Raw genomic sequence first — 14,635 nt, 5'->3', positions numbered from 1 at the left:
CAGATGGTTAATATGGGCTTGGCAAGTACCCAGGACATGTAGCTATCCATCAATGCTGGTTTGGTAATGTATGAACATGTTGTAAAGCCCTGTTACCATGGGTTTTATGTTTAGCTGGTATAAACTGGAAAGTCTGTGAAGTTTGGCCAAAATTACTCTAGCAAAAGGATGGCCTTTATGTATCCCTATCATTGAATTGATGCCTTGGCTACTTTATTGGAGTTTAACCTTTATGTTATAGCAAGAAAATAATTTCACTGATACGCTGGCTCAGGCTGTGAATTTGTCTCTCCTAAGCAATAGAAATCTCATCATTGGGTCATCTGGTCTCCCTGGAAAGCCCAGGATGCCACAGCCTATGCAAATTTGATGCTCTTCCCTCACAGTCAGGGTCAGAATGGGGTCCTTCTTTTGTGGATCTGTCTGTCCCCAGTCTCCCATACACCAAATGAAGGGCCTGCATGAAGGCAGTGAGTGCATCAGTCACACCCTCTGACTTGTTTTCCACAAGTGACATCATGTGTGCAATGGTTCTGCTGGCTGTCACAGCTTTGCTTGAGTTCTGGGGTGAGCAGGGCAGAGAGCTGTCGGTACCCCAGCTGTGCCTAACTGTGGGGAAGAGGATGGAGATGTCTGCAGGCAGGGATTCATCCTGGGCAGCATGAGCAGATGGAGGGTAAACACACTGTGTACTTGGATTTCTTATTTATGTGGTCAAGTTTTGGCACTGATAGTTCATCTCTAGAGATGCTTCACGCCACTTGGGTTCATTCTCAGAGCTTTACCTACTGCAGAGAAACTGCTGTGGACTTGGCAAGAGTTTGTGCCATGGGGTCTTCCCATCCCACTGACAGCCTGTCCTAGACACATTAGCCACAGCATCCATGGACCCGGAGTCCATATAAGGCTACTGATAAGGCAAAAGCCTGTTTGAGTTGGCAGCACTGCACCTAGGGTATCTCACCTTGGCTATCATTGGATCTAATTCAATAATCCTAAATAAAACCTAATTTATTAGGATATAATTCTGCTTTATGCCTTCTATCCCAAACTCTGAGAAGAGTGGCCATCAACCAGGAGCAGCCCAAAACTGGGCTGCCTAGCAGGACAGGTCAAGCCAAGAGCTGCCTTCCCATTGTGGTAGGCTGGCCAGGACTGATGCTGATAGAGATACTGAGCCTCTGTGTTAGCTACTAACCATGCTGGCTGCAGCAGGGTGTGTCTGAGACATAGCTTAGTTGCTCTTGTTGAACAGAATCTTCTAGATCTGCAGGGGAAGTGGAATAAATAGTTGTTTACAGCCACTTCTATTCTGGACATATTCCACTTTGTAGCAGAGTGCACTTCTTGTGAATAACTCAGTGCCTCGCAAAGGGCAGGCTCCATTAATGCTGGGAAAAAAATCTGCATTAACAGGAAGTTCTATGGTTCTCCAGAGCAGAAAAATACAGGACATGAAGCCAGAAAATAAAACATTAAAGGCCTCGTGTTTGCAAACAGACTCTGTCTTGGCATCTGCGCATAATCATGCCTGCAAAATTTGAAGGTTGCTTGGAGGTGGTTTTAAAATCAGGCCCTAAGTGCAGTCTTCAAGAGATGCCTGGCATATTCTGTTAAAAACTTATCCTTATTCAAACTGATGATAATGTCCAAAACATCCAAATGTGTGTGAGCCCCTTAAGACTGACTTGGAAATCGGGGCATTTTAGAATACAAAAATCTCTCAATCCCCATGAATCCAGGAGGCAGGGATTTAATAAAAGCTGTAAATATCAGGGTCATTATGATAAAATGTGTTTTTTGGCAGCTGGACATGTGCTTTGGACAGCACTACCTCTTCATAAATAACCCAAGTGTGCACATTCTGCCACTGGTGCAGTGGATAGTAACTGCTACTATTGCTCTCCATCATGTTCTGGTTAATTTCCTTAGTCTCCTGCTCTGCTTGCTGATCATTTTATTCCAGAAAGATCATAAACAGAGATTCATAAAAGAGAACACCTTGTGTTGTAAATGGTAAAAGCCTGACAAGAAGGAAAAAGCTAACTGGGATGAGAGACCTGCTTTGGAAATTAAAAAAATTGGAGTGGATTTGAATACCTGGACACTTACATTTAGGGTATGGGAAATGTGGGGATATTCTTCAGCTTATTGTAAGAACAGAGGGCAGCATTTGCTTTTGGGAGTTTGCTTTAAGTCCATCTTAAACTTATGTTTAAAGCAGAAAAAAAATTGGAACACGTAAAACTGGGAGTCATACCTGAAATTTCTTCTTGGTCCTCAGAGTTGACCCTTCTTTAGGCAGAAGGTTAGACACTTCTGTGAGTCTCTTTCAACCTGAATTGCCTTCTAATCCTATCACCCTGTGAAATGTCCTGTGTGAAAAGGAGGATCCCAGGGATTGTATCACAGGGTTTTACACAGTACAAGTCCATTTGCTCTCATGTTTTTGTGAGCTGTGTTCTTCATTACAAGTGCAGCAAGAGGAAGGTCATGTTATAACCATCTTTAGTAAAAATTGATGGCCACAAGATAAATGCCATCCAAGTGTTCACTCTGCAGAGAAAACTCATCAGACATATGCTCCAGGGCTTTTCCCCATTAGTTGTTGACCTTTCAAGATGTGAAATTCTTGAAACAACCCAAACCTTCAGGAAGTTAGTTAATGGTTTGTGCTGCTGCTCAGGAAGCAAGAGTGCTCTTTCCTGCTTATATAAACCTATTTTACTGTTTGTACAACTGTTTTGAATGAGAAGTCTTGAAGACCAGCTTTCTGTTGTATCTCACTCACAGGATAACGTGCCAAGGTTATTCTGCCAGCTGGTCTTGCTGCCCATCCTTTCTGAGCTAAGAGAGAAGCATTTGCTTAGTGCTGGCACGTGTGTGAGTGTACACAGAGCAATTTGCAGAAACTTGCTGCCCATTTAGGATTGATAGAAGCAAAAGCCAACCTCCATTTTTAAAACATGTATGATTTTTCAGACAAGAGGCTTGTTAAACCTTTCAGGTTTGCAAATATTTCTCTGGGTATTTTTGACGTAGTCCTGCCTCTCCTTGTAGGGCATGAATGAGGGGTGCCAGCAGGCCTCTCATCTGTTGATGCTTTTGCCTGGCGGTGTCCGGACAATGAGCATGACCACAGATGCCCCTGCTGCATCTGAGTCTTTACTCCTACCCTTCTGCAGTAGCTCGGGGGATTATCCATGTGTTATGGGGACCCTACTAGCTCTGCAGGGCTGGGACAAGGTCTTTCCTGTCTCTCTTCATTGTGGCCAGGGCAATTGAAGGGGTGTAAAGACACTAAATTAGCGTAAGTCTCTGCCATCACCCAGAAGGACCTTTGAGCAGGGTGAAGTGGGTAGGAGCTTTCTTAAAGTGGCTTTGAAATTGTATTTGCAGTGTAAGTGGCTGTTTGTTGTAAAACTGTTCATTTTCTTCTGCTGCAAAACCTAAAGGCTCATTCTTATTCCCTGCTGAATCTTTGCGATTGATGTGGACAGCTGGAGAGTCAGCTTTAGAACAAGGACTGGTGGCGTGTCAGTGCTCAAAGAGATAGATGGTCAGAGTCCCAAAATTAATGCTGCCTTCACTTTGTGCCAATTAGACTGTTCCCCATTCTCCACCTCCTGCCACCAGACTCTTTGTGTGTCGGCATTTCTCTCCATTGGCAGCTGTTTTTAGGGAATAAAGCTGGCCTGGAAGGCTTTAGTTTGCTATTGCAGGCTCCGAGCCCTCACTTCTATACTGATGCAGCCCCCATCCCATCATAGCATGCTCTAATGGGCTCCAAGCCTCAAAATATGCATCAGGCATCTGAGGACACTACTGCTCACTCACATCCATTAGCTACTGATTGCAGGTGAGGTGACTTTATCAGCATGGTAGTTGGTTTCAGTGCAAAGTCAAATTTAAACCACTTTTGTTGATGGCTTTGCAGGAATTGGTTTTTTACACAGAGGCTCACAGGCCAGTTTTTCATTACTAAATGTATTGCTCTTTCAGATTACAAAATACAGCATTTTGACAAAACTGATCTGCTGAGATTAACTAGTTCATTCAGCCACATAGGAACCAGGTTTGCCTTTTTCTGCTTCACGGATGTGTGAATCAAAAAAATGACTTTGACAGCATCTCAAAAGATTTTGTGTGTTGATTCGTCTGTTAGACTTTGCATAAAAACCTACTGGGGGCACAGAGTCCAACAGGAGAATCTGCAAGAGTCTCTGCTCTTAATTAATTAATTAATTCACTGCTAGGAATGACTCCTCACTTAGGTTTGAATTTGCAAGTTTAGACTTTTGTTGTTTGGTCCACTGAGAGCCTCCAGCTGTCTGTCAAATCCTTCTGTACAGAGAAAGCAGCTCCTGAACCTTGATCTTTCTTCCTTGGCATTTTATAATGACCTGCAATCTGTGCAGGTTCATTTTAAATGCCAATCTCCAAACCATGACAGTTCAGTACTTGCCTTGTGAGCAGCTGTGCTGGCCTGCCATGGGGTGTTGGTGGCAGAGAGCAGGGACTGTCTCTCCCATCAGTTGTGGTGCTGCCCTTTCTTGTGCAACTGCCTGCCCTTGCCCATGCCCCAGCCTCCAGTGCTGACTCTCCCTGGCAGGGCATAGCCAGGACCCTGCCAACTTGTGAGAGGTGGAACCTGGTCATGGTGTGCGAGGACAGTTTCAGCCTGCCATCAGGGACTGGGCTGTGGGTCACAGCAGAGAGAGCACAGGGGGACTGGCACAGCTGGGGTGTATTCAGGTAGCTCAGCCTTGGGAAATTTGCCCTGGGGCACTTAAAGGACTGGATGAAACTGTCTTCCTGTTGTTTATCAGGTGTTTGTGGCAGATGGCAGAGTAGGGAAGTGTCAGAAGACTGGAAGAAAGACTCTTTGCCCAGTATTCAGGACTGTAACAGTGCAGAAGAGATTAGCCAGACTAAATAAGCTATCTAGAAAGATCCTGGCACAAATCATTGGTTATTCTGTTTGTGAGCACTGGTAGATCAAGGAGCAGACAGTCTAGTGAGGCTTTACTAAGGCCATATAGCATAAAACCAATCTAATGTTGTTCTTAAGAGTAACTGGCCTTGTAGATCAGAGGAAGGGGATGTAGCACATGCTTATGGGTTGACTTCAGGAGCATTGTTTCATCCTAACCACTGAGGCATTCAGGAGAGAGCCAGGCTGGCAGAAGTGGTGACTGACAAGGAACTTAGCTTGGATAAACAAGCGCTTTCTTGTAAAACAATGTGTTGGGGTTTCCAGAAGAGGCCAAATGGTCCTCAGCTTGTCTGAATGAACAGCAGCTCTTCTACATGCTGAGGCTTCGATTTCTTACTGGCTTGTGGGAGCTGAGTCAAATCACCTAAGGCTGATGCTCTTTTCCTACCATGTCAAATTGGGAATGACCCAGTTCTTACTGAAAGAGGAAAAGATGAGAGATGCAGCCCTACAGCTAAGTCAGGTGATAGGCATTCTTTTCCCTGCTGTGTCATGCGCCCTGAACCAGAGGGCTGGGGTGCTGCAGGACAGAGGGATGTGCTTAGCTCTCTTCCATACCTCAAAACATGCAGCTGGCTCCTGGCTCAAGCCCAAGAAGTAGCTTTCACACATGCCTGCTCCTCCTCCAAAGCTACCTCTGAACATACCTGTAACGGAGCTGGGCCTGTTCTTTCACCAGTAACATGAAAGTGCTGTGAAAGCCCATGAGTTTTATGATCAGGACCGCTGTGGACCAGGACTCCTGTGTTGTCATTGCAGAAGAATGGAGGCAATGAGTGTTTTCTGAGTCGGGTCTCCTTTTCTCCTGCCAGGACCCTGACTGCTCTGCGTGTCAGAGGGGCAGGGTCCTACAACATTCTTTTGTAACTGAAAAATGTCCTGCTAGAGAAAATTAACTGTGTTGGAAGCTGTTCTCACTACAGTGTCAGTACAGAAATCAAGCAAGCTAAGGTCTCCAGTGCAGGGCAAGCTGGGCTGCTCTGCCTGCCCAAAGCCTTTGGCATGCTCCAGTAGCTGTCATGGTGCTAGACAGAGTCTGGGGGTGGTCTGCCCACTTGTTAAGTGTATTACCTGAGAGTTTGAAACAAATCATCTGTGGAGTTTGCGAATGGATGAGGGATCACGATTCAGTCAAGAAAATGAGGTAGATCGATCAAAAGGACAGTGAAAACCAAGCACTGAAAGAGATGTCAACTGGTAAAGGGCAGCATGGTATTAAATTATCCCTCACCTTTTGCTCTTACACTGATTTTATTCTTTGTTGCCAAGTTACCAGGCATATCTGCCTTGATCTTACACACATATATATTTCCCCATCTTGGTTCTGGTTGCCATCAGGTTGTTTTTGAACATGCTAGCATTGTCCAGCCCACTGCTGGGGAATGAAGGCTTGTAAGGCTGGAATAAAAGGACAGGAAAGGCTCCAGCCATGGCAGACTCAGCAGGAGTTTGAGGACTAAATAAAGGCAGCGTTGGTCAAAGTAGCTCTTCAGCTCCCTTCTTCATGGGCCACAAAAATAAAGGAGTTTGTTCTTCTGGCAGAGAAGTTCTACCAAGGGGTCTGCTTCCCCCCACATACCCTTGCATTTCCCTCTCTGTTGCCTCAGATCAGGGAGTGAAAGGGCATAAGGACAGAGGGGTCCAAGTCACCCCAGAGGTGCTGAGCAGATGAGAGGCTGGCTTTCCAGATGTAAGTGCAGTTTGTAGAGCAGGTGGGGAGAAATAAGTTCAAAACTCTGAATGGGGTTTGATGCTGGGGTTTGATGTGGTTCTTGCCTTGGACATGCACTGTGCTGTGCTTGCAGAGGAGCTATGCGGAGCCTCAGTGGGGAACAGCTGGATTTTGGGAGGTGGAACCCATTAGCGTGGTTTATAGACAGAGGAGCTGTTGGTCTGGATGAAACTGAACTGGATTTCTTCTCTGGCTGTTTGAAAGTCAAGCATCAAAGCAGCTCATTTATGTCAAACATTTTCTGCAACTGTGACACAATAGTCTTGGATCCATTATTGCCTGTACATCAAGCATGAAGAGAAACTCTGTTGTTACTGTAATGGCACTTTAAAATTGTTCTAATTGGATAAAGAGCATCAGAAACTGCAGAATTCCCTTGGTCCCACCTCAGAGAAAAATGGGCATCTGCCTAAATTCAGTGCTTGTTTTCAGGGACTTAGCAGAATTGCTGTCCTTCCATCAGGAAATTTGCTCTGAACATCTGCCTGGCATATCTACTATCAGCCTGTCCAGCACTGCAGTACTGTGGTCTAGGTTTCTTTTGATTGTGGTTGATGTCAGCTCATAAATCCCCATGATGCAAGGAACTGCTTAACTCAGCAGCTTGGGCTTCATTCAGAAGGTGCTGCATCTTGTCCTGTGCTTTCTTGGTGCAGGCATGGAGATTTACAAGGATCATAAATAAAATTGCTGTTGGAATGATTGGTTACTACCCAGAGCTTCATTCTTCTGCAATTATCGGTGAAACAGAAGAAAATTCTTGCACTTTCCTATTTCAGACATTTTCAGATTGCTTTTACCTCTCTCTTTGTGTCTTTTTCCAGGTTTCTTGTTGTTGGAGTCTGATTTATGTTCCTTTAAGTAAGTGACCACATATTGTTCCTAAATACTCTGTAAAAAAGAACTGAAATGCCCTTACCCACTGTATTTTTAGCTTATTAGCAAAAAAAACCCGAAGGTGTCTGCTGTGGTCTACAACCAGCAGGGCTCCAGGCCCTCCAGCTTCTTCACTTGCTCCTATGGAATCTGCAGAAGGTATAGAAACAAGTTTGTCAGGAGGCTTCTGCTTCCTTCTCTGCTGATGTACACCAAAATGGAAATGTTTTTGAGGTCTAAAAACCAGAGGTTTGAAACCTTCACTCTGTAGTTTCTAAATCGCTCCTGGATGAGTGTGGGTGAGCAAATATGATGGCCCCAGGTCTCAGCAGCTACAGTGAGGGACCAGTCTCGACAACGTGAGAAGAGGCATGCAGAGCTGTCAGGAAAGAGGGGCTCTTCCTTGGAGGACTCTCACTGGTTTGTAAACTCTGAAAGGATACTGATACAAGTAACAGCTTTTATAAAAATGCCACTTTGTACCAGCTGCCTGACAGTGTCTGAGTATCCGTTCTTGTCTGGGTGCTGCTGGATGTGTGCCTGCCCTGGAACCTGTGCTCTGTGAAGGAGGGTTTGGATGTGGCTCTGGTTCTGGTCATCCTGGCTCCCCATGAATCTGATACTCGAGTCACACGTGGGGTTGGGTAGCACCTGTGTGGGTCATGGTTGCTCTTCTCTGGGTCATACACTCTGAGAGGGCTCATCTTGCAAGACCTGAGAGGCCATCTCTGTGTGCAAGCAGTGATCTTGGGGCAGGGGCCACCATGGCAGTGGGATGGAGAGAAAACTGTGTGTTGGTAGTGAGTCTCTGTGGTGGGAGATCCAGCTGGATCCCACTCCATAATCCTTAATTCCAAGACCTGAGCCAGCAGAGCAGGGCTCTAGGGACCCTGGGACCCTGGGACTAGGAGTCCCAAGGAGAGCTGGAGGTTTTCAGTCTCCCATTCTTTGGGCAGAAAGCCCTAGGCAGCTCTACAGATGGTGCTGACCGCGTGTAGCTCTGCTGCTTTGCAGCACTGTTAACCTGCCTCAAGTGTTGTGGAAAGCCTTGTGCCCGTTTTAGGCTACCAGCAAAACACCAAAACCAGTGCTGCTCTGACCCTTGTCTCCCTTTCTCCTAAGAGTAACTGTAAGTCTCTAAATCAAAGCCTCTGAAGTCCTTCTTAGTGCCTGTGTCCCACCCCTCCATCTGGTGTGTCTGACAGCTGATATGAGGCTGATGTTTCCAGCTGAAGAACTGAAATAGTTTGTTCTTTTCCACGATTCCCTTGGCAAAGGAAAACAAGCCCATTTGTTTAGAAGCTCATAAAAGAGGAGCTTTATAGTAGGAACATTCATAAACTTGTTTGCTTTTGGCCTTCTCCACATTGCTGATGGTTTCAAGTTCTTGTCCCAGGCATTGTGCTTGTCTGGGCTGTTCATGACATTTTTGAAAAACAGCCTCACCCAGAGTAATTTAAGTTGCTCAGCACTCCAGCACTGAGCCTTTGGCCATGCCATCTTTCTCCAGAGTAGGGCAGGGCAGGATGTGTGTGGGGGGGGGTTCATTGACAGCCCTATAGAGAGCAGTGCAGACCTGGCTGCCAAGAAGAAACCTGGCCACTGATTCCCTGTTGCTTTTCTATTTTTTGCTAGATTAAATAGTGCTACTCAATCAGTGAGCATTTCCCAGGCTCCTAGATTACTAAATTAATAAAAGTGTGTTCTATGAAGGCAAGAAATCAGATCTTTAATGAGTGTGGCTCATGAGAGAGTGATATGTTTGAAAGAGTGCTTGTTCCTTTTCTGAGATAGTAAGTAAGACAGCAGGTGTAAAGTACAAGCCAGAAGAGCCACCTTGATTTATGTCTAGAGGCAGGAAATTGAAGCTGCCTTTGCTGGATTGTGAGACCTCAAGTGTCAGGTCAAGATTCACAATGTAATGCTGGCACCTGGTATTTTGAACAGATAAAAAGCTGCTGTGCTTTCACCTATGCTTCGGCTGACCGGGAAAGGTCTCTCCAAACTGCAAATCCTTGTCTGTGGCTGATGCTTTGTATTCCCTTCTTGAATTGTACTGTCACGGATTTCTTCAAAATATGTCTTGACAACCCTGTCCACTTTTTAAGAACTTTCCCATCTTATTTTACTTCAGTCTGGAGGCAGTGTTCCTTTTCTTGTTTTTTGCATCTGTAAGACCTTTGTTCTCCCACTCAGACCAAATTCCTAGATTTTTAGTCCTGTGAAGACGCAGCAGCTCACAAGACTGCCTGGGACATGTGCTTGCACATGGCCCAGCTCTGTGCTGTAAATGGATTCAGATAAAATTCACTGACTCATTGGTGTGTAATAGGAAAGTACATGTACAGATTTGATACCTTCCACACTCTTTGGAATAAGCTTTTATAGAGTAGCATTGTTTGATTTCAGATAATTCCTAGATTCAAATTGTCAGCATGACATACTGTTGAAATTACGTGTTTCCTTTGTCTCTTAAGTGCCGGTAAACAAGACACAGCTGGAAGGAGGTTTACAAGTAGTTCAGTCCTAATTTCCTCTATATTCCCACTGTACTTGTTAGCATAAAGCATTCCCTTCCTTAGTTTTTCTGAATACAGAAAAGGGAAGAGAAACATAACGCTCAAATTCTTCATGGTGGATACCAGGTGGAAATCCAGGATGCTGGAAATGGCTCACCTCGGCCCTGGAGAAGAGAGAGACACCATGTTTTATTAGCCTTTGCAGTCTGTGTCAGTAACTGGAACAAATTGCAATTATTGGGAGATAATGTTAATTCATTCTCTCAAGTAACTGCCACTCTTTCCTCTGCACAATGAAATGTGCATTATTGTGCAGCTGGCGATGTGCAGGTCTGTGTCACTGTGCCAGAGGTCTGAAGTCCATGCCAGTGGGACTCCTGCCTGAGTGGGTCCTCAGGCCTCTCTCCCTCCATCCTCACCTTTCCTGTTTGGCTAATCTTTACCTGGCACTTTTCCTGATGCCGTGGGAGAAGGACATGTGTGCAGGTGTAGTGTCTGGGCTGGAGTGAGCTGCCAGTACCAAGCTGTCCTGTGCTTCTCCGGCATTACCCCAGGGTACACTCTAATCATACTATGGCTGTTTCTATCACTTCCCTATTACTTATTGGATTGTGTCTTTATTGTTGTTATTATTAAGCTGAAAATGTTAGAGAGCTCTGTAATAAGCAGTAATCAGAATTTCTGACAGCATTCCCCATTTTGGGCATCAATCTGTGTTAGACTCTGATTTAACAGCTGTTTATCTCATTACTTGCACTGAGAAGGGAGATTAAGGTCTGTGGGGTTAGTAGTGCTGGCTCTGAGCCTTCTCCAGCCCAGATCAGCTGGAGCCTTGCCAAGGCTTGCACCCACAGCAGGGAAGTGGTCCTCTGTCCTTGAGCCCCTGCAGGAGGGGCACAGTCACTCACAAGCAGCAGATGACTTCTGCTCACTGGTTACTTAAAAGAAGACCACAGCTCTGAGCACAGATGGTAATTGTGCGCTGTGGCTGGAAAGTTTTTTTCAGCAGAACCTTTTCTTTCTGATTTCTCCAGCCATCATTCTGTCACTGAGGGATGTTCTTGCCTAATTAATTCCTTTTGTGTTCTTTCCTTTTTTTTACCCCAGGCCCATGTGTTTGATCTGAATGTTAATAAGCTTGAACCTCTCTGCACCCAGCTAGTGGTGACCAGGAAGAAAAATAAAGCAACCCACATCCAGTTTAATCCTGTCTACCCTATCATCATTGTTGGAGATGAACTAGGCCTCATCACCTGCTTGAAGCTCTCTCCCAATCTGCGCAAGATGCCCAAGGTAAGAATGAGCTGCATTCCCCCAGCCACAGCAGATCTCTTCAGGCCTTGTCACTGTCCCCTCTCCTTCCATGCAATGGTGTTGGCAAAGCTCCTCTCTAGCAAAGTAGGTACAATTACCTCAAGCCTTTTGGGTAGGATATCTGGGATGTTAAATCCTTGTGTCTGTTCCTGTTTGAGCAAGAGGACTCAGTTTTCTCCTGGTAAGACGTGTAGACTGGTGGGAAAGGGGTTTGCTGTCCCCGGCTGTCACCATGGTCCCAGACAAGCTCTGGTCCAGAGGCTCTGCAGATGTTAATTTGTTTCCCGAAACTCACATATTTTCTGAGTTTTGGGTTTTATTTGCAAAACTTCTTGAAATCAAATAAAGGAGACCTCAGCTCTTTCCTGAGTCCTCCCACAGAAACCTTGCTTCCTGTCTTCTTGTACTCCTGCATCAGAGCCTATCCCCTGACCACTGTGTCAGCTGTCCTGTGAATGAGCCAGCAGTATCTTTAATATGTAAGGAGACTTGGGGTCCTTGTCTCAAGTGACAGCAAGGAGATACATGTGCCTCTGTGGGTTGGTGAAGTTTTTTTTTCCCACCCATCCATGAGGGCCAGTTGTGAAGGATGATAACCTCTCTTACATGGATCTATTACTGGATTTTCTTTCTGGTCTTCATCCAGCTATGAGTTGAATGCCTGTAAATGCAGTGCCCGCTTATGCCCTTGTAATTCTTAGATCCAGTTGTCTTGTGTTAAGTGGAGTCTTTCAGTTTCAGGCTTTTTAGAACTGATCCAAGAAAGCAATCTCTCAAGATGATCATCTTTTATTTATGTACTCCCAAACGTTTTATATACTCTACTAATCTGCTGTATTAGGCAGGGTCTTTGGCCAGGAACTAATCACACTAGTGTCACTCCAGAGTCTTCAGAATGATTTTTAAAAGGTTCCTTCAGCTGGATGCCACTGGAAATGTGAATCTTCACTGTGCTGACAGGGCACAGAAAACAGTAGCATGGCAATTTGTTTGGGGCTGAGTTGTGGAAACTGTGGAAAAGAATCTCTCATATGCTTCACACTTTTCAATTTCCAGCAAAATTTCAGCCCAAGACCACCCAAGCTCTCCGAGCTGTCATTAGGTTGACTCAGGATAAGTTCCCTTGTTGCTTTATGAGTCCTTCCTGGACATGGGTGAGCACAGTGTCAGCCATGGACCCTGCCTGCACAAGGGCTTAAGCAGTGGAGAGGGGTCACACACACATAAGTGTGGCTGCCCTCCCCTTCACCCCAGCTTTGGGCTGACCAGCAATACTGTGCTGTGGGCCAGAATTACTGAATGGTTTGGGTTGGAAGAGACCTTAAAGATCATCTGGTTCCAAATCCCTGCCCTGGGCAGGGACACCAGGTTGCTCAGAGCTCCATCCAGCCTGGCCTTGAACACTCCCAAGTGATGTGGTGTCCACAGGTTCTCTGGACAACCTGTGCCGGTGCCTCACCATGTTCACAGTAAATAATTTTTTCCTAATATATATTCTAAACCTACTCTCTGTCAGTTTGAAGCCATTCACCCTTGTTCTGTCACTAAATGTCTTGTAAAAAGTCCCCCTCCATCTTTCTTGTAGGCTCCCTTCAGGTACCGGAAGGCCACAATTAGGCCACAGCTTTCTTTTTTCCAGGCTGAACAATCCCAACTCTTTCAGCCTTTCCTTATAGGAGGGATTCTCCATCCCTCTGATCATCTTGGTAGCCTCCCCTCTGGACTGGCTCCAGCAGGTCCCTGTCCCTCCTGTGCTGGGACCCCAGAGCTGGATGCAGTGCTCCAGGTGGGTCTCAGCAGAGCGGAGCAGAGGGGCACAATCCCCTCCCTCCCCTGCTGCCCACGGGGCTCTGGATGCAGCCCAGGACACGTTTGGCTCTCTGGGCTGTGAGTGCCATGGCCGGGGCATGTCCAGCCTCTCACCCCCAGCACCCCCAAGTCCTTCTGGGCAGGGCTGCTCTGGGTGTGTTCATGCCCAGCCTGTGCTGATACTGGGGGTTGCCCTGACCCAGGTGCAGCACCTTGCACATGACCTTGAACTTTATGATGTTCCCATGGACCCACTCCTCGAGCTTGTCCAGGTCCCTCTGGATGGCATCCCCTCCTTCAGGTGTGAATTCAGATGTCTCCTTCCACTCCTGGTGGCCAGCAGCAGCCCTCCATGCAGTTATGAATGTTGTCATTTCTCTTTGCTGACCTTCTTTAAAGGCAAACTGCATGTTGTTGACAAAGCAATTTAAACTTGAGTTTAGGAGTAACTACATCACTTACTGCTGACCATAAACCAAAAGGTACTCCATCCCATGCAACATATAAATGGGATGGAAATGGACTCTGCTGCTCTGATGTTATTAAACTATCTGTCTTCTGCTGGCCTGGTTAGGTTTGAACGGACACTAAACACAGAACTAAATGTTTCTTGCACATGTGGAGAAGAAGGAGGGATGTTCAGGCATGACTGGTTATGTGTGTGGGTTCCTTGACTGCAGCCAGCTCATCTCTGAAAGACAGGAGGATTTAAAACAGATGACATGCAGTGTGGTGGCAAAGTGATGGACCTGGCCTAGCCTGCCCAGTGCTGCAAGTGAACAAGTGGTGAGGAGATTTAGCTGATGGAAGAGAATGTTTTAGCAGAGGGAAGTCAAGCCCTGTCAGAACAGGCTATGCCATCCTGTGTGTGCTCCTGTCTATCTCCTTTCTTTGAAAGCACCAGCCTTTGTGTCCTTAGCAGCAAGCCTCCAGCCATGTTTGCAAGAATATAATCCCACAGTGGGAAGTCAGATGTACTTCCAGAGTATTGATCCAAGCTCCTCTAAAGATCAGCTCAGTGTGCTCTTTACACCCTTACCCTGTGCAACCAGCTTTCCTCTGTAAAATGACTCAACTTTTCCCTCTTTTCTGGGATTCCCCAGGATGGAGTTGACAGTCACAGAACTTCCAGAGATTTTTGTAAGTGAAGAGGGTTCAAAACTGTGCAGAGGAGTCCTGATATCCCAGCTGCCTCTTTGCAGATAGAAAAACCTGTCCATGCCTGGCTCAGTACCCAGGTATCCCAGGCTGTTCTCTTTGCCACTTGGTACCCTCAGAGCCCAATGGGGAAAACTGCCGGACAGCCAAGTGGTCAAGCCACAGTCAGTGCTTCTGAAGGCTGGGACCTTCATACCAATCCCAGCATCTGTGAGCTCAGCTGCCTGATCT

At 46.1% G+C, this 14,635-nt stretch overlaps 1 protein-coding gene across 2 annotated transcripts in view; it reads left to right on the top strand.

Moving 5' to 3' along the window:
- DNAI1 (dynein axonemal intermediate chain 1) overlaps positions 1-14,635 on the top strand; it is a 138,863-nt gene that overhangs the window by 97,370 nt on the left and 26,858 nt on the right. For both annotated transcript variants that reach the window (XM_048292675.1, XM_048292674.1), the window contains one exon: positions 11,231-11,416. In XM_048292675.1, the coding sequence (XP_048148632.1) occupies positions 11,231-11,416 (186 nt within the window). The remainder of the gene's footprint in view (positions 1-11,230; positions 11,417-14,635) is intronic.

Source organism: Corvus hawaiiensis, chromosome Z (assembly GCF_020740725.1).
Source record: "Corvus hawaiiensis isolate bCorHaw1 chromosome Z, bCorHaw1.pri.cur, whole genome shotgun sequence".
Lineage (NCBI taxonomy): Eukaryota > Metazoa > Chordata > Aves > Passeriformes > Corvidae > Corvus > Corvus hawaiiensis.
The sequence above is the reverse complement of the archived record's forward strand: the minus strand, read 5'-3'. Positions and strand labels throughout refer to the sequence as shown.